Source organism: Pezoporus wallicus, unplaced genomic scaffold, assembly GCF_028554395.1.
Source record: "Pezoporus wallicus isolate ANWC-B61680 ecotype Strahan unplaced genomic scaffold, APGP_CSIRO_Pwel_v1 scaffold_3294, whole genome shotgun sequence".
NCBI lineage: Eukaryota > Metazoa > Chordata > Aves > Psittaciformes > Psittacidae > Pezoporus > Pezoporus wallicus.
In genome coordinates this window covers 10,322,460-10,342,822 of record NW_026635478.1, presented here as the reverse complement: position 1 = coordinate 10,342,822, position 20,363 = coordinate 10,322,460, and the positions used below count along the sequence as shown (strand labels likewise).

The 20,363-nt window shown below is 38.8% G+C and overlaps 1 protein-coding gene across 2 annotated transcripts in view; it reads right to left on the bottom strand.

Annotated features, from left to right (window-relative positions):
• ARFGAP3 (ADP ribosylation factor GTPase activating protein 3) overlaps window positions 1–20,040 on the bottom strand; it is a 35,303-nt gene extending 15,263 nt beyond the window's left edge. Inside the window, exons 1-9 of one of the 2 annotated variants that reach the window (XM_057427463.1) lie at window positions 19,905–20,040; window positions 13,503–13,621; window positions 12,242–12,314; window positions 8,490–8,621; window positions 6,449–6,532; window positions 4,132–4,213; window positions 3,678–3,734; window positions 2,440–2,486; window positions 123–268 (exon numbers count right to left, since the gene is read on the bottom strand). In XM_057427463.1, coding sequence (XP_057283446.1) covers window positions 123–268; window positions 2,440–2,486; window positions 3,678–3,734; window positions 4,132–4,213; window positions 6,449–6,532; window positions 8,490–8,621; window positions 12,242–12,314; window positions 13,503–13,621; window positions 19,905–19,973 — 809 coding nt within the window. In that variant the 5' untranslated portion in view covers window positions 19,974–20,040. Of the gene's footprint in view, window positions 1–122; window positions 269–2,439; window positions 2,487–3,677; window positions 3,735–4,131; window positions 4,214–6,448; window positions 6,533–8,489; window positions 8,622–12,241; window positions 12,315–13,502; window positions 13,622–19,512; window positions 19,636–19,904 lie in introns of those variants that run through there. The other variant, XM_057427469.1, reaches the window with a different exon arrangement.
• Window positions 20,041–20,363: the final 323 nt, after the last annotated feature.

Genomic DNA, 20,363 nt, shown 5'->3' with positions numbered 1-20,363 from the left:
GCAAGAACTGAAGTTTTATTTGCATGAAGTAACCTCTGATAGTATTTAAAATGTTGGCAATTACTTCATTAACATGAAATTAGGCTTCATGGTTTACAATTGCATATTTAATTCATACTTACAGTGGCTCTTCCTTATCAGTTTTCTTACTGCCATGAAGATCCTCTTGTTCCTTTATTTTATCTACAGCTTGTGCTTGTTTTTCAATCTCATTAAAGCTTTGGCTGCTCACTTTTTGTGCCCCCAAACCACCTTTTTTGGCACCGAGCTTGATTTATTGAAAAACAAAAAACAAAAGCCCCAGCATTATAAGGGAGACAATGACTTCAATTGACTTAAGAGTAAGCTTTGAAAGCAACAGCAAACACTACACTCTGTTCAGGAGCATATGCAAACAACAATTAAAATCTGGAGCAGAGAAAGTATTTTTTCATGTTTTGATCCTCTCCTACATGCTGCTCCTACTAACTTACAAATTTCGTTAGCTCTGCAGTCAAGCATCACAGGGTAATGAAACTATTATAGTTTTAACTGTTCAGAAGATAGCATGTTCAAATAAATAATATATAGCACAACTTCAGTTTCTTAATAAAGAATTTTGTTGCATAGGATTAACATAATAAAACTTGCTGCAATGGAACCATTTGGTGCTTATACACTTAACTCAGAATTTACATTCAGAAGTGGCAAATATTCTTCAATTAGTTCTCCCTGTCCAGCGCTAGTGTGTTATCTCAAGATTAATTACTGATTGACTGATTTATGGTAGAACAGTACACAGGTTTTGTATATAAGTGTATGCATTATTAGCTTTTACATGTGGCAAAGCATTGTAAACTTTTTTTAAACATGTCAGTAGAGAGGTTCCAGGTTTGTACTCATTCTTTAAAATAATTCTATTCCTAGTTTGTATCACTTCAATACAGGGATACACATCACATTCTTTCATTCTGATTATCGAAGATTTAAAACCCACTTAAGACTACAAATATAAATAGATATGATGATGCTGATTCAGACAGTGGCACAGCACTCAAACTGCTGTTCTTAGGCCCCCATGTGTTTAATTCCTCATCTCCAACACTGCAGCAATATTAATTTTCACAATACATTTATCTTAACCTTTTGAACCTTTAATGTGTTCGCATAGAAAGTTCTGGCCTACATAAATACAGGTTTTTTTTACAGGCTCTGACACTACAGTTCACAAACTGTACATGCACCCATGAACACAGACATGTTCTTCTTACTGTAAAGGGAACACACCTGCACATACCACTTAGAATAAGAAATTTCTTCTGTCTATTAGGGCCCTCTAGTGCGAGCAAGAAAGAATGGGTTTCAATCTAAATTAGTATGTTCCAATAAACCTTTCAAATCTTTTTCCATAGAACAGCCCATACTTAAAAGAAGTGACTCTCTGTAACACGTTGTCATCCTAATAGCCTAACATTAGGCTATTTTCTTGGGCCTCAACAGCCATACATTAAAAACGTAGTTTTTCCTACCTGAGTTATCTTGAGCTGTCTTACTCATTTTTCAGGTTCCTTGAACACATCATTCTGAGATACTCAACTCTCCTCATGCCTTCTTTAGGGAGACGGATGCCTAAGAAAGTGCTAAGACCCCATCCAGAAATAAGTCTGTAAACTATCATCTTGAAAGTATCTTGAATTGATGCAGCTGCAAGTTGCCTATACATACAACCAAATACCATACTGCTGTGCGATACAAGATGAGGACTCCTCCAGAAATACAGATCTGAAGTCTCAATCTGTATTGACAGATTATGTCACACATGCATATTTAGCCACTCAAAGGTGTTACTGGAACTCTCTCTGTTTTCAAGATTTGCTACAAAAAGATCTCAATGCCCATTAACTTAGCTGAAAGCCTGAAAAAGCTGTGCAACCCAGTATCAGCAAATGAGAAGAAATTTACATGGCATTAGCGGAGTTGCAGGGACAGTGGCTGTGAAAAGAACTCAGGAGAAATGTGATACAGACCTTGACATTAATATATGCTTTGTCATTTTAATTTTACACAATTTTGAAAAAATATGACCTGCTGCTCAGGACCAGACAGCACAAGGAAAATGACACCCAGTTATGTACATGGAAGCCTGTACAGTTCAGTGAGCTATATGCATGTAAACAGACTTCGAATATCTGAGGTCAGAAAACAACCCACAGATCTGAAGCACTCTACTACATGGAACAATAACCTGTTAGACAAATTCAAGTAAACAATAATCTGTTTTCAAACAGACCATTGGCTGTTTTGCCATAGAAATAGTTTTCAATTCCATTTAGTTTCATCAGTTGTTACTGACACAAGTATTGTTTAGTACTAACTTACACAATTCATTTCCAAATTGCAATCTAAATATTTCCAGGAAATTAGAATAGAGTTATAAATATGTATTATTTATATACTTACCCCCTTCTTAGCTTGATTTGGCTTCTTTTTTATGAAGGTGGTGTTCTCTGCAAGGATTAAATGTACATTACTTGACATGCAATTTTATTCATTCCAGAACTGCAGAAAATGATTTCCAAAATACCAGCCTCAAAACTAAATCACCAAAACTCCGGGAATTTATTTTAATGCCTTGAAGTATTACAATTTCTAAACTACAAGACTGAGATAGTTACAGGGAACAGAGCTGTGAATATCTCCAAGAAACTGCCTCTGATTGAGGGGATGGAATCTCTTGCAAATATACAACAGGAATAAAATTACAGTCTTCAGTTGTAAATACCTGCTAGTAAACAAACAAGAATGCAGGACTTGCTATTCTGAATCTGACTAGAGGTCCACCTGATCCCTTATCACTTCCAAAATGAATTGCTTCCTGCTTAGAAAGGTATTGGCTACATTTAAGTCCACCAATGATACAGATAAAACATGAAGTGAAAAAGAAAACCAAACCCAAACCAACAAAAACTAAAATCAAGTGAATATACAAACAGCGACGAAGACCATACCTTCCTGAAGTACTAAGTTAGTCCCAGGCGTCACTTCTTTACTACCCCTGTGCTGCTGAGAATCAATACTCTTTATTCTTGAAAACCTGCCCCTGCAGGATGATCTCCAATATGACAAATCACTGATGTATTTTATTCTGTTTTCCTCAGTTTGTTTCTACTTGCTTACAGTATGTTAAGTAAATTAAGATTCTGAACATTGAAGATATTGTATTACAAATATAAGATTTTTCCAGTCTGTATTTTTCATGTTCAGCTTTCTGAAAAGGGAAAAAGCTGTATCTAGATAGAAAGACTGAGCTATCAGTACAAGATGTGTTGGCTTAGCATAAGTAGCAGGCCATTAATCACAGCACAATGCTCTACTGCATCTGTGTGCTTTAAACGCAGAACTTAAAGCAGTCTAACAGGAGGTGTAAAACATTAATGGTCACCTTTATTAGGTGTGATACCTGTAGCATTTAAACTCAACAGGTTGGCTAAGATAAGATAGATAAAACCAGAACAACACTGACTAAAATTCGTATCGTAGAAGTAGTGCACAGTTTAACAAAAAAAGTTGTGATACAAAATCTGATGTTTCAACTTGTGCACATGGATATTAAAAAAACTATGTCTCTTCCCAGTCATACATTCTCTGTACAAATGAATATATGCTGGTTGCTACCTTATTCTGCTTACACTCATTACCTAATGCAGCTTTTGGTGATGTACTGAGGCAATCAACACTTGGTCCGTGTTCTGGTCCTAAAACATAATAAATAACAGGGGTAAGAACATCAGAAGGCTCTTTAGAATACTTACAGTACCAAAATACAACTTACAGTACACAGGGTACTGTTTAATTCATACAGCATAATGTGTTATTTCTATCACAGCTTTACCAGTTACTAAAAGCAGCAGGCACCCAATGACTCACAGTCTTTTGAATCTAATATTAGTCTGGATTTCTATTAAACATTCTTAAAGGAACGCACAGTCCCACACATTTGAGCATAACCCTTCTAAGAAGTCCTTCCTCTCCAAAATTCTTGCATTATTAGTATGACTAGGTTATTCTATTATTAAAGTAGGGTAAAAACCAGCCTAAATAAAGAGAGTACCAGAAAAATGCATCTTATTGTTAATGAAGAAACAGTTGTACCTTCATAGCAGTCTGGACTATTTTCTGGAGTTTTCTGCTGTAGACAAACTGGCTCTGATAACACCCGCTCTGCATGCTTTCCCTTGAAAAAAATTACAATAATCAAAAGTGTACACAAAATAGAATACATCAAATAAATATGAGCACTGAGCTCAAAGACTGCCAAAGCACCACTGACTAGTTAATACTGGATTCTTATGATCACAGCTTCTAGGTTTAAACGTATTCTCAGAAGGGCAGTTATTAAAGTTACAAGAAATGCCTACGTTTATTAGAAGTGAGCTGGTTTCAAAACACTCCTGAGCACCTGTATTTTCCTCTTAGCAATTTCAGTATGTTTACCATCCAAAAAAATAATACGCGTTTTAATTGTGCTTTATGTTTAATTATTGTATGTTGGCTATTAACTGTCTTAATTCATAACAGTAATACAGTACAGGAAATCTAGATCACTTATTTACATATAATCACCAACCCTTCTCCCCACAGTAAGCTCTAGCACTTCCAATTTTCTAACACTTAATTTTTGATTACGAGCAGTCCTCCCAAGTCTTCCCGGTGAGTCCTCCCACTTCCTTCAGAGACATTCTCCTCAACAGGCAGGTTTGTGACCTCGTCACAATAATATCAACTTAATATTATCTTTTCCATCAATGTTGAGCCACTGTTCTCAATGCTGAGAACATGCTTATTCTTCCCTAAAAACCTTACTCTCAAAACTTCCCGACATCTCTGTCAAAATGTCCATACCCAAATAATCTCATGCCCTGAGGTAAACAAACTGCTTTTCTCTACCTCTTGCCTTTGCAGCTACCTGAAAAGTCTGCTGTAAAGATTTACTTTATTCTACCCATACATCTGTATGGAGTTCCTACTTCTTGTCCTCGACCACAAAAATACAACACTTTTCTGCTTAAACTCCTTTTCCTTTAGCTTGCCTCAATTCATGATTTTCCCACTCAACTGCAAGCATTCTTCCAAGCTGCTTTTTGCAAACAGAAATACTCAGTTTCTTTTCTACTATGAAGACAGGTGATCTTCTGGTGAAGACACTAGACTATAATTCACGATAACTGATTTTTTTTGGGGGGGGATCTTTGCAATAAGCATTTCTGAGTAAAACGGCGATACTCCCAGTGTGTAAAATATAAACATTTTTTCACGGTTTCAAAGATACTGAAATTTATTTTTAGAAGACATTCAAATATTGGCTGCAGTACGAATTCCTAAAATAAAACAAATAAATAGCAAAAAGGCTGAATTTCCCTTCAAAAAGCACCATTTTCAAAACCTCACAAATACAACAAGGTTACATTTTGAAATGTCACAACTGAATAAACAAAAGGAAAAATAATTCCTTCAAGTTACATTTTTTTTTTCTTCCTTAAGCATCCCATGTACACCAGAAAGTCACTAAAATGTCATGTCATTTTTACTATGTTCTTCACCCAAGTGCAGATACGAGCAAATTGGATAGATTTTTATTACTTGCTGATAATGCACATGCACAATGACAACGTCATGACAAGGAAATTAACTTGCATATGAACTGGAAAAAGAGTCTCCACAATGGGCTAATTTGATATACCCAAGCCCTTTGAATTCTTCTCTATCCCAGAATATTCCTTGTGATTACACTTGTGTTTCATGTGTTACAGACTGTAATTGTACTAGAAAGCAATTGTACTAGAACACTTTATAGTGTTGCAACATTTAAGAGTACTAGGTGTAGTAATAACTTAATTGCTTTAAGTTGAAGATGACAATTTTTATCTATTTTTCAAATACCAGACGCAAGAGAGTCTCTGGAACATTAACCTGTGAAACAAAACCAGCATCTATCACCTTAAGGATGTAGGATCAAAGAAATGAAAACCAACAGGAGCAACAGCCTTCAGAAAATTAACATTTTCAAACAGGATGAAAGAATTTTGAGGAATAAAAAAGAATTGTTTAGCAAATGCTTTAAGAACTGTTAAACTTTACTGATTAAAAAACAAAATTATCACATAGTATATTTAAATCAGAGCACCCCCAATCAGGGAATCATGAGTCCACATGGAATTGTATGCCTACAGAAAGTATAGTTTCATTCCACATTTAGTTACTATTTGGGTCATTCTAAATTATCACCTTAGAAAGTGGTTCACATTCAGGGAGAATTTTGAGACCCATAGAAGGAAAAGCAGATAAATGTTAACTCACTGACCTATCCTTTCTCTGTAACATTTTCCTTCAGGATTTAATCTTCATCATAAACACACAGTTAACCCAGTATTCAGAAAGCTAATACGAATGAAATACAGGTAATCTATACCTTGGGAGAAACATGGGATGCAAAAAAGTCTTCCTCTTTGTTTTGAGGTGATACAGGTGGCATTCCACATCCATCTGTCCACAGCTAGAATTGGAAGAGAGAGAACTTTACATATAAATTACATGTATGTACCTTTTTTTCCAAACACACTAATCTTAAAACTCCTTTTTTTTTCTAGTACATAATTTTTCCTTACAAATTTATTCAAGCTTCAATATATGACATTCCTTTTTTTAATTTCACACATCTTTGATATGTTCCTTCACATTACTCATTTCCTTCCTAACAAAATGCTCAATATAAGCTTTGTTGCAGTAATACTGTCAATATTTAGTATCACTAGACCTTCATAATAAGTTTTTTCATATTCTTATATAAGGTATTTTCTTTCTAATACTCTTGTTTTGTCCAAAGCACAAAAGCCCAAACCAAACCAAACCTGAAAACGTAACACTAGCAGTCACTGAAAACAGTTTTCAGAACTGTAGCAATGTGGTCTTGTACTCTGATGAATTTTCCCACCTACTCTGAGAGTCCCATCACCTCTGCTACAGTTAAAGCAGAGTTTTGCAAGATGCTAACAGCTTTGAGCAATGCCTGACCTCAGGATAGGTTGACAGGCCCACAGTGCCACAGGTATTCTTAGCATCGTGCAAGACAGGTCTATAACCTGCGATCTGCACTCCCACCTTACTCATAGGCAAATCACTTCTCATGATACATGACCAAAAATAATGACCGCTGTCAAAAAGTTTACTGAATGTGTAACAAGCTTACCTCACCATTCAAAAATCAATTCTATCCTTAAATTAGAGAAGAAATTTTCTACCATGTGAAAGAGGTGATGCTTGATACTACACCTAACCATCTGAATAATTTACTTCAGCAACTTAGCACATAATCATTTCAGCTTGCCTTACATAATTACAAAGTATATTAAAAAAACCCAAGCATAATTAATATTAAACAATTCGATGGAATCCATAATTGAAGGAAGATAAACACAGTTCTTCAAAGTGTCATTTGGGTAACTTATGATCAACTTAAATGCACACAGTGCATCATATTTACTTGAACAGGTTTTGTATCTAAAGCTGTTTAGTAAGTAAGAAGACATATTCTCTAAAGTTAGTGATGTGAACTATTGTCTGTAAATTTGTAACTTAAAATTATTATAATCCATAAAATTTCATGCTATTTGATGCAGAGATCAGAAAAACCCCCAAGCCTTCATGCTTTTCTTTTAATTCCCACTCATCTGATCAACTTCATATGAATCAGTCACGGACTTTAACAAGCTGAAATAAACAATCAAAACATGTTGTCTAGGTACGCAGAAGAGAACTGTTGTCAAACTTGTCACTTCAGCAAACCAATTCTGCATACTTAGCTAACAACGTATTCCTGTCAGCAACCTAACAAAGTTTTGATAGCATGCATGAACTCTTTCAGCATTTTTCATGGAAAACAGCAAGTTCAGGACATACATAACCTGCTACATTTTCAAATACTGTTTTCGTAGGGCAAAACCCAAACCCACACACTTACCTGTTCAAATCACATCCCACTTAAATTGCAAATATTCTGTACTTAATTCTATCAACACTTTGACATTTTTACATGCTGTACTTCTCAATAAGAAATCAGTTCCTGATAAGCAAAAATAAAAACTTTTTTGTTATGCAATTCCACTAAAATAATTTTGGAGCACACCTGCAAACAAAGAAGTTTCCATACTGAAGGATACCTGAAGTTTCTGCCTGGAACCCACATAAGTTACTGCAAATGTTAATGTTCTGAATTAGATGTAAATGATCCTGAATTCTCAAATTGAGCTCTATCTCAATATTCTTTTTCCAGACAAAAAAAGGTATGCTACAAACAGTTTACTCCCCAGCTTGCCTATTCACTGTAATGTGTATCAGTACCTCCCAAAGACAGATAGTATTTTGCATTGCTAATTGAAAACTTAAAATTACTTCAGGGGAGAGAAGATAAAGATTTTCAGAAATCTTACAGGCACAGGACACACACTACTCACATCAGTACCGTGCTTTCTTGTTGCCTGTGTTGCAAGAGATTTAATCTTCTCCTTGTAAAGCTGAGCAACACGACTGTTGTACTTTGCATTGGTATCATTTGTTGTGCATCCGTGTTGATGGAAAAAAGCAGACTGTGAAGCAGAACACAGAAAATGCCATGAGAAACAGGCTTAAAAATTAATGCCATTTCGTATAAAAATATACTGCAGTGCAGCAAAATATACTGTTTCTCTACCTAAATCCAACCTTTTCAATTATGAAGTCTATGTAGATCTCCAGAATGCAAAGAGAACTCCATTCTGGCAACCTCTTTACATATAAACAACATATAGAAAAATCAAATACATTAGTGGGATGCTTCAAAAGCATCTACAATGCAAGTTTGCCATCATATAAAAAAAAAAAAAATCCTATTTGTGAAATTAAGTGTAGAAAGGAAGAGGGAACTGATTACCAATACCTGTGCTTCAAAGGACATTCCTGATATTCTAAAAGGCATTGCCTGGCTTCATCTCTACAATGTATGTTCAATAGCATCAAAATGACTGTATAAAAACTGTCTTCCTTCAAAAGAAAAGCGTGCAAATGCACATTTTATGTACCCATATGTATTTATATGTTTGTGTATTTATATGAAAATATACCTATATAAATGAAAAAATCTATTTCAATTTATGCTCTTAAACTAAAAGCAAATCGATACATTTACATCAGAGTTTCACAAACTCTTTGAAAGATTAAAAAAACCCACAAACAAATAACAATTTTCTCAATATCTAGAATCATATATTCCTGCAGAGAAGAACAGAACAGACTGTTTTATGTTACCATAAAACCTAATAAACAAGTTTCTGATAGGATCGGCAAGTCTAGATAACCTAGGGTTATGGCCTCATATGCTGGAACTGCAAAGCATAAACCTAGTAGTATACAAGTACCTGACTTTGTATAAAAATTAAGCAACAGCCGTGAAGGAGAGAGAAAAATGCCAGTCAACTTCTGTGATTCCAACAGAAACAGCTGTAAACATCACATATGCCAAAAAGATGGTGCATTTTTGATTTAAATACAGAGAATCATAGAATAGGGAGGGTTGGAAAGGAAAATATCATCTAGTTCAAACCCCCCTGCCACGGGCAGGGACACCTCACACTAAACCATGTCACGCAAGGCTCTGTCCAACCCGGCCTTGAACACCACCAGGGATGGAGCATTCACAACTTCCTTGGGCAACCCATTCCAGTGCCTCACCAACCTAACAGGAAAGAACTTCTTCCTTATATCTGACCTGAACTTCACATGTTTAAGTTTTAACCCATTACCCCTTGTCCTATCACTACAGTCCCTAATGAAAAGTCCCTCCCCAGCATCCTTACAGGCCCCCTTCAGATACTGGAAGGCTGCTATGAGGTCTCCACGCAGCCTTCTCTTCTCCAGGCTGAACAGCCCCAACTTTCTCAGCCCGTCTTCATATGGGAGGTGTTCCAGCCCCTTTATCATCTTTGTGGCCCTCCTCTGGACTTGTTCCAACACTTCCATGTCCTTTTTATGTTGAGGACACCAGAACTGCACACAGTACTCCAAGTGAGGTCTCACGAGAGCAGAGTAGAGGGGCAGGATCACCTCCTTTGACCTGCTGGTCACGCTCCTTTTGATACAGCCCAGGATACGGTTGGCTTTCTGGGCTGCAAGTGCACACTTAAGCCGGCTCATGCTTAGTTTCTCATCTACCAACACCCCCACGTCCTTCTCCACAGGGCTGCTCTGAATCTCTTCTCCGCCCAACCTGTACCTGTGCCTGGGATTGCTCCAACCCAGGTGCAGGACCTTGCACTTGGCTTGGTTAAACATGCACCTATGAACTTTGTATTTAGAGCTTTTTTTTTTTGGTAAGCCCCAATTCCAATCATTGTAGAGATTTATTCTGAAAACAAAAGCAACTACGAACACTTCAGATTTACCAGCAAATTGATACATAGCTATGAAGCACAGCACTGCTGCTCTCCAGTATAAGGCATCTTGAGGCAATTACAGAATACAAATTATTAGTGTTAATCTGACAGTGCTTCTAAATATCAGTTAGTAAAAATAGAATTTTCCATTTAGTTTGGGACAAAAAGGGATTTTTTTTGTGCAATTAGAAGAAAAATGTTAATTTTACTTTTTTAAAATGTCCAAACATTTTACTAAACTGGTCTTTAAAGTCTCAGGTATTAATCTTCCTAGGTATCCAAAACGGGCCATTGTGAATTTGAGGTATGTGAGGGGTGGCTGTAGGTATATTACACCCCTTGTTAAAATATATCATAAGAAACACTGACATCCAAGCAGAAAGACAAAACCTCATAAAATTAAAGGTTTACTATTGTTGTTCTGGTAATAAGCTTTCTAAGATTAACAGAAGTACTTTTCAAACTTTGCCATCTTCTTTCCAACTACCTTAAACTCTTTGTATTGCTAAGTTTATATAGTTTAACCAAAGCTTTTAAGCCTTAGCCTAAAATAGAAAATATTTTTCATGCAAAATCTCCCTCTTCTGATTTGTTGAAAGTGTGGGATTTATGTACTAAGTGGCATAACAGAAACTCAATGAGTAAATTCATATAACAGCAGTATTAATATAGAAAGATGTAACTTAAGAGTAGGCAGAAGAGGGAGAAGACACGATGCAACCGTTCAGATCTGTAAACCAGAGACAGAAACCTGAATGCCTAATACAAAGAAAAAGGTTTCACTGGAAAACGCAAATGTGGGAGGTAATTATGATCCTAAATTCATCTTTTTCTTTTTTTTTATGGAAATAGGAAAAAAAATAGCAGAGTATTAAACTGTTAGAAAGGAAAACAGATTGTTAAGAAAATTGTTAAGAAAAAAGCCTATGGAAAGCAAGTTTAGATGAAGTTTCTTCAAGAAACATCATGGACAAAGCATAAATAAAGAAAGATAAGGGGAAACTTTCAGGGAATTAGAAGAAAAGTAGAAATTTCTTAGGAAAGTTGCATGTTTCCGCAATGGGTGGGTCAATTTAGGGAAGTAATCTCAGTTATTGGTGGTTAATCTTTGAAAAAATACGGGAAAACAGGCAATATTCCAGAAGAGTTGACAAAGGAAGACATCCTCCTATGAAAATGAGATTGAGAACAATGTACCTGTCAACATAACTTCAATTTACAAACATATAACAAACTTAACTGTAAGTACATAAAAAATCAAACTGAAATAACAGCCAATATGAAATGGGCCACACCAAAACACTGCTATTTCCTCTATAACATACATGTATATGTCAGTATAGCATATCTTATCTTGGCTTCAGTTGTACCTCCAGAGTAAGTCAGATCTTAACTTCAGTGTGACTTTTCAGAATTACATGATTTTTGGCATGATATTTTCATAAACCATGTAAGGAAACAAAGCCACAGAAAGATGACCATAAGGTAGGTTTACAAGCTGTTGGTAATCCATCTTTCAGCAGCTGCCAATGTTTCCCTGCTAAAGTACAGTGATTTTTATTAATGATTTGTAAGAAAAAATAAAACATTTGCAGATTATACCAAGAAGGAAAAGTTGCAAGTATGGAGGATGAAATCAGCAATCAAAAGAATTTTTAAAATAAAAAAAATAATAAAAAAAAAGAAGAGGAGAAATGGACTGGGAAAATAAAAATACCCCCAAGATACGAGCCAGAAGAGACATAGCTTCCAAGCCTAACAAGCTCCAATGTGCAAAGCAAATTCTCAGGAATACATACAGCATTTGCATTTCCTCCAACTTGCATGCATCTCAGCTGAAACCAAGACCAATTGGAATCCAGTTCTGTAGATCTAAAAGGAAGGAAACGTTTTTAATGTTATCTCCCAAGCCATTTAAAATCTCTCTACCTTTTTCATTTGTAAAGTGTTTCTCTCCCCCCTTTTTTTAAAAAAAAGTGAAAACATGCATCTATTAAAAAAATAAATCTGTGACAATACACAATGTGCAAGAGAAGTTAATAAAGCCATGTAGAACTGACACAGTTTTACCAACTCTAAAAGTCTGAGGAAAAAAAAGTACCCTCTGTCAGGCCTTCCCCTTTAGAAAGCACCAGTAAGATACATTTTCAGGGTAACATTTGAACTCTGTCAAAAGCAAATCACAATTACATGTAATGGACAAAGTAACAATTTGAATGTCATATCACAACAAAAATGAGTGACTATGAGGAGAATTAACACTGTGATCGTTAGGAATGGACTCCTGAGAGGCCTTTTGTAACACTTGTATACAGCGAAAAGGCAGCAGAAGGAAAATTTTAGTTGATGGAAAACAGCTACTTTTACCTGCAATCCACTCCTGGATGCATTGCTCTCATGCACTTCAAGCAGAACATTCATTACATTTCAAATATGTAATTATTTATGAGGCCAAAAAGGCCCACAGGCCATCAGTTAGGATACTCGCTGAAATGTGACAAGCTCAGGGTGCAGATTTACTGTACCAACTGATTAAGTGAGGTAAACAGCTGCTAAAAGGGTTAGCCCTTTACACTACCCCAGTACTAGCACTCAGGTGACACCACCATGAACTGTTTCAGGAAGTAAAGTTGGCAAAGTGCTACTCAGCTCTCTGACCTGGCTTGCTGGGGGTCAGATTATTTTTATGATCAATACACTGTAACACAGCTGATGACGATAAATTAGTATCTGCCTCGGTCTTGATTTGAAGGAATGATAAAATACTTCAGCATGCTCTCATTGCTCTTCATTTTTGTTATCTTCACTGTAGAAACAGACCTGCCAACAAATGCGCACTACTAACACAAGCAGGTAATGGGAATGGGTGCATGGTAAAACTTCTGTGAACCCTACCTATTTATCTAATTCCCAAGCAGATGTCAGATATATCAAAGCCAATACAAACACTAAAAAGGTCTGAATCGGTAGCTCAAAGAATGGGTTTTCCCCTCTGAGCAGGTATCTGAACAAACAGAAACATTAAAAGATGTTTACTATAAAAATATATAAGCTACTTACCGAATGAAACTCAAATGAACACCAAGTGATCGATGGGTCCCTGAACAATCAATACAGAGAAAAACTCCATATGTTATGCTTGCCCAGCTAGGGTTCTTTGCTCCGCAGTCAAAACATACCTTAAAGAAATAAAGATCAGTAACAGGACTTGAGCATAACCATGTGTTACAGTTGTATTACAGGTCATGCTAACATCATTTCAGTGATCAAACTTAATTAACTCATTTTACAGCATTTGTTGACATGATGACTTTATATTATCCTAATTTCGCAATATAAAGAGGAGTTACACAATCTGCCCACACCTGTGTGTCAGGGCCCTAACTAGACAGGACTACATGCCCTCCCGTTTTTCAACTACAAGTAGCTTAGACGGGGACCACAGGTTGAGAAACCGGGCCGGAGAACCCACGTCAGACTAGTTCACATACCTGTTTAATGCAGTATTTCCAGCACTACTGAAATACAAAAGTGTTTAAGAAATACTTCCCCAAGGGCAGGCTCTCTTCATGACATAGGACTGGGCCTCCTCTTCCCTCAGAACATACATGCAACTGCAGCTATCAGCAGAACTAATGACATGATAATCTACTTTCATATATAGAATCCTTGATCCTTAGAGCAAGAGACTGAAACCCAGCTCTGTGAAGAAAGCATCCACTCTGTGCACTGTGTAGCTGAGCTCCCTCTGCCAGATATGACGATTTGCATGATGTATTGCTGTATCAACCTTTTGACTGTCCATCATTAACTGGTTAAAAAGCAAACATGTCCACAACTTCTGTATAGACAAACCCATGACTTTCTTATTCTCTGCCACCACAAAAGGCTCCTAACACTTAGAAATACAAAACGTGTGTGTCTACATCTCATATGCCTTGCAGGTCTGCAGACCACAACTTTCAAGTCCTGTTCCAGCTGCTCTGCATTTTGTGCTTCTTTGACCAAGGAAAACAAGAACAAAAAATTTATCTCATGCAAACTGTTCTTTCAAATACAAGGAAGAACACAAATTTAAACAGAAACAGCTATTCCTAGTTAATGCTATGTGCACACCTCTATTCCTGTATGAATCATCTGGTCAATGCTTTTTTGATGGTATTTATAAATGCTGCAGAGAAATACTTCTAAGAGTAAAAGCATCCATCTATAGTTACAGTCACTGGGCTCTACTAAGAAATAGCTCCACAGAGAGACAAGCTTTTACACACAAACTGATGAAGTTCCCCTCTTCAACTTTATCCTTTAACGTCCTCTATAAATGTAACATATCCCCAGATAGCAAGGGAAGTTCTAGCTACACACAGAAAGAAAACATAAAGTTTATTCCAAGCCAGCTGCTGGGGACATATGGAGTGCCCTACACATGCAGCCACAGTGCTTTTAGCACCTCTGTCAGGTTGAAAAATTTGCAAATATTAAAACACTAAGAAGTCTCCATGTTAGAAAATCCATCCATACAACTAGAGACTTTTGTCTCTCTTTTTTTGTACATATCCAGTCAAAAAAGCCCTGAGACTGCACTCAGGTCAGCTCACACATCATCCACCCAAATTAATTTCAAGTCCATGCCCAGGAGCAGTTTCAGGCTAAACTGCTTGTTTTAGTGTGGATCTATTTAGCTTGTACAGTCCAAATTTATCAGGCACAAGCAAAGTTCACCAGCAGATCTCAGCATTAGATCTTCTAACACAGAGACACCATGAGTCTGGGCTTCAGTTATAACTAATAACCAGTTATACAAACAGAAAGCAAGGAGTCAGAGTTTCTGACTCTGTGAGTCCCCTCTTCCTCTCTCAACAGAGATGTAACATTCATTAAGTCATTTATGTATCCCACTACTGTATGTGGAAATGGAGTCATTCACTGACTTACAGCAGAAAGAAGAAATAACATAAAAGCTACACAGAACAACTGATGAAAGGAGGAGTTAGAGGGATCCCCGAAACAAGCACAGGTGGAAGAATGATATAAGGGAGTTATGGAGAAAAGAAGAATGAGTAACACTTCATGCATGCCAAATTCTCAGAAAACACACAGCCTTTGCAGTCAGAACTCACTGTCTTTTTCCCAATTCTCTCCATTCTTTGAAGTAGTTCCCTTAAAACAAAAAACAAGCTTCAATCTTCCTTTTAAATTGACTTCTCTTACAAGGCCAAAAGGAGGATGGGGACAATGAAACAGAAGATTCTGCTTGAAACTGAAGCTAACCAAACAGCCCTGGTCTCGCTTCTAGTGCAGGAGAGCAAAGCAGACTTAGAGTCTTAAGTCTTGTTGAAATTCCCTGACATACAAATGGGAAATGAGAATCTTGAGTATCAGTGGGTGGTTAAAAAACACACAGGTTTAAAAAGTTCAGTTACAAACATCCCTAAGGATTCTGCTTCCCTCCCTGGTACAATTATAAGCACTTCCTAGTTTCAACATCTTAAAAGTCCATTGCATCACCTTGGAAGCTAGCTGCCACAAAGCAGGACAGCTCAAGATCTTCACTCATGCAGGATTCTCTATCAGCTATTTACCAGATACTTGTGAAAATTTTTCATATTAATAAAACCTGCAGCTTTTAGGACTGTGATGCAAGCAGGAACATCTAATTGTCTTGTGGAAAGTAATGTAAGAACTGCCATTTCCAACACATTATGCAACAGAAACAGAAGCAGGTTTCATTAACATTTAGACTCATTTTGCTTAATTTTCTCAATTTTTAAAGTGATTGCTACCACATCAATTTTAACAAGAATTAAGAAAAAAAAAAAATCAAAACCCATTTCAGAGCCACTCTATGAAATTGTTTCCATTTTAAAAACAGATAAAGTGTATTTTCTGTACTGATTTAGGTGCAACTAAAATATGAAAATAATTATATAGAAAATCTATTTGAAGGATACACTTAAGTAATCTAGTACGTTTAAAATACACTTGCAATCTTTTTGCTTATTTTGTGTTAAAGCATTCAGGGCAGTAAAGGTGTAACAGTCACTTTGGAAAAACAAAAACAAAAAACCAAACCAGCAAAAGCCCTAATTGAGATATTTGCACAAGAGCAAACACAAAGGTTTTGGTATAGCCCTCAGCAAGTAATCATTAAATCCTACAACATCCACCTTGCACAAGATGCCTATGTTAATAAATAAATATATAATATGTATTGCTATTGGACATGGAAATGTAATAAACTTTAGCCTATAGAAATGTTAGTTTTGGCACTCTAAAGACGTGAGCAGGTTCAGCAAGCAAACCCACTTATCCCTGAGGTCATGGTTAGACATTTTCAATGTCTACACAGACACTTCTAACCTCCCATGTAGCGGGGCTGCTGCCACAGGGTAACTCTGCATTTGCTTGTGCTTGTCAGTCCAAGCATGCCAGGCCACAACACTAAACTCACGAGTCAGTTTCACACTTGGTCAAAGGTGATCTAAATCCAAGCAGCTACTCCCATAGTAATCAGCCACCGTACCCAGATATGCTTTCCTTCTCTTGCATCAGCAGTAAAGAGTCACACTTGTTGATCATACTGTACTGCACTGCTTTGACTTCGAGCAAAGGTAGGTCCAACTCACAGCACAGCCACATGACCAATAATGCCAATGTACGAGAGGGAACAGAAGTGTTTGCCCTTAGAAGACAGGACTGCCCATTTAGAAAGTGTTGTGGTCTTAAAATGACTGATGTGACGCATGATATACTACACTTCATGCTGATGCAAAAAACCTTTCACCCTACAACAGACACGCAAACCACACCACAATACATACGGTAATAACAAAACTGACAGCTGATAAACCACCACCACAACAGCCATACCTAGTCTTCAGCCAGTTCAGATCCTTGATCTAGGTGTCCAAGCAAGGACATGAATACTATCATCAACAAAAGAAAGAGCTAGAGAGAATGAAAGACTAGATTAAAAGTGACTATAGAGCCTCAGTATGCAAGTCTTCAAAACCAGGTGGGCTTTACAAGCACTCCAGTTAACAATACCTGGTAGCTTAAGGACTATGAACACTTGCATATGTACAAAATACACCCTATTTAATAATTTTAACATGTTTGTTAATTGCTATCAGGCAGCTCTGTATTAAGTAATACCCAAAGACACACCAAGAACTGAAAAAGAAGCTATTTCTCATGTTATACAAAGTAAAGGAAACTAACATGAAATTACAGATACATTAATTTCAAGACAATTATTCAAATATCAGTTTAAACACACTATAACCCACAAATTAAACTGTACATTTATTTAAATGAGAATTACCTTCCTAAACTCATGTGCACTAAGAACCACTGCAGAGCACTAGCACAGTGTAAATGTGGATGCCTGCTCATAGCAGGCAGCCAGAAAGCCCAGATGCCGCACAGAACAGACACCACCTCTTCCCAAACTGTATACATAAATACCACAGCTAAGCAAATTATTAAGCTTTCAATACAGAACCTTTCCAGTATTTGCATTTCCCCATGTCTATCTTTTCCAGCAGAAAAGCCCTATAAATAAAGGGGCAGACTGTGTAAGAACACAAGAGAAAGGAAACAAAACAAGATGTGCTCAAACACAAGAGGATAAACTGATGTCAGCAACTTTTACTTAAGACTGGTCAGATACATGGGCATGGGGGAGTTGTAAGATCCAAGCTGTTTGTCTCCCACTCTGTCTTTACAGGTCAGTGAGACTGGGCTTTACTGCAGTGTAATGAGGTTTCTGCGCCTGAGCTCCTTCTTTCAAACTGACCCAGTGTGAATGGCAGCACACACTGTGCTAACACTGCTTTGTCAACATCAGCACTAACATTTCCACGTAGCACTAGGCTCGACTGCAAGGCAAGACAGATACGCCTGAGCAACCACAGGTACCACATCCACCTTATTAAGTCTAGTATGGTAACAATGAGTTCAATACAGGGGAACAGTTCAAGGCACTCCATCCTTAGGCTTTCCCCTCTCACCAGCTGTGGGCAATACTTTCTGATGCTCTTGTGATCTCAATTCAGAAGAAGTATCAGAATAGTATTACAGAACTACTTACCCTCTTAAATGCAGTGCCAGTTAATTTCAGAAGCTTGTAAAAGATATTCTATTTGAATCTCTGTTAGGACTAGGACCTTTCTTTGATGAACTTTCTACTCCATTGCAAAGGCAGGTTTTAGAAATACTTGTGTCAGAAACCAACTGGTGAGCGTTCTTCTCTGAGCTTTGCTTTCTGAGAAACCAGATGTGTGTCCATGGCCTGTACAGTCTTAATAATTGGTGTTCAAAGAGTGGATGTCAGTTTTGAACCAAAGGCAGACCTCCAGATTTATATTCCCAGAAAACAAAACCACAGTGTTCCTTCATAATGCTAATCCAAAGTTTCTTAGTGTATTTTTCAGGTATGTTCACAGTGTATGCCCTAAAGCCAACACAGTGGAGCAGATGTCACCAAAAAAAGCAGCACAGGAGCACATAACTCCTGCAGGTAGTCCCACTTTCCAACACTTCTGCTGGGTCACCTTGCAGCCTAAGGCACCTGTCTCACTTCACAGCTAGCCACTGCACATCTTCATGGGTAATGGATACTAAAAACCAAACAGGGCTTTACAACTCTAACAAATTAAACCTGGCTCTGGATGAGGCCAATGTAGCAAGAAAACATGGAACCTTTATCACCACAGAAATGGCAGTGCCACAGCAGGCTTTATTTACTTCACAGAATCATGAAACGGTTTGGGTCAGAAGGGACCTTAGAGATCATCCAGTTCCATGAATCTTCTCAGAATAGGAAACAATAATAGAGATCATCCAGTTCCCAGACCATCCCCAACCCCGGCCATAGGCAGGGACACCTTCCACTAGACCAGGTTGCTTCAAGCCCCGTCCAACTTGGCCTTGAGCACTGCCAGGGATGAGACAGCCACAGCTTCTCTGGGCAACCTGTGCCAGGGCCTCACCATCCTCACAGGGAAGAACTTTTTTGATTAAAAAAAGGGGGGGGGGGGAGAGAGGGTGGGTAGAAACCGATGCTCACCACTCTAAGTTGTCACTATTTTGGAACTTCCTCTTTATTTTCAGCTGAGCTGACTCTCCCTCCAGCAATCCCTAGACACCTGGCAGCCGGAGGAGCTGCACTTCCCTAGTTAAGAGCTGAGCCCAGGACGCCCAGCAGGCACCCGCCTGACAGCACCGCTGCCAGGCCGACGGCGAAAAGGCTTCCCCCACCTCCAGGCCGGCCGACCCCGGTGCCGCTGCCTTGCCCGGCCCTTCTCTCCTCTCATCGGGTCCCTCGCCGGTGAGCAGCAGGGCCGGGTCGCCGGGGTCCGGGCGGGGCGTGACGGGCCGTCGGCAGTGCGACGTGTCACAACGGCGGAGGGCGGCCGCTGCGGACTCCCCACCTCCTCCCCCCTCTCCGGGCGCCCCTACCTTGTTGGTGGGGACGGAGCGGAGCCGCTTGAAGATGGCGGCAATGTCCTGCTTGCTGGGTTCGCACATGGCTGCAGGTGGTGGCGAGGCGGGAGGGCTGCGAACCGGAGCCGCTGCCGCTCGCTCGCACTGCCGGGACGCTCCTCTCCTCTCCGCTCCGCCTCGCTCCGCCCGGGAGGCGGCCACGCCACGCCACGCGCGCGCCCCTTCAGCCCGGCGGGGCGCGGCCTGCGGTCGCCGGCGTGGCGCGAGGGGGCGACGCTTCGCCGTCTCCCGGTTGCCCTGGAGACGAGCGGCCCTCCTGCGTCAGCTCCAACGGCTGGCGGCGGGCGGGAGAGCCGTGTGAGGCGGGTCCGGGAGCGGGCGGGAGCACCACCGCGCCCCCCGCGCTGTCCGGTGGGGAGGGAGCTGCGGGTCCGGGGAGAAAACCCGCGGGAGAGCACCACAGGGACAGCACCT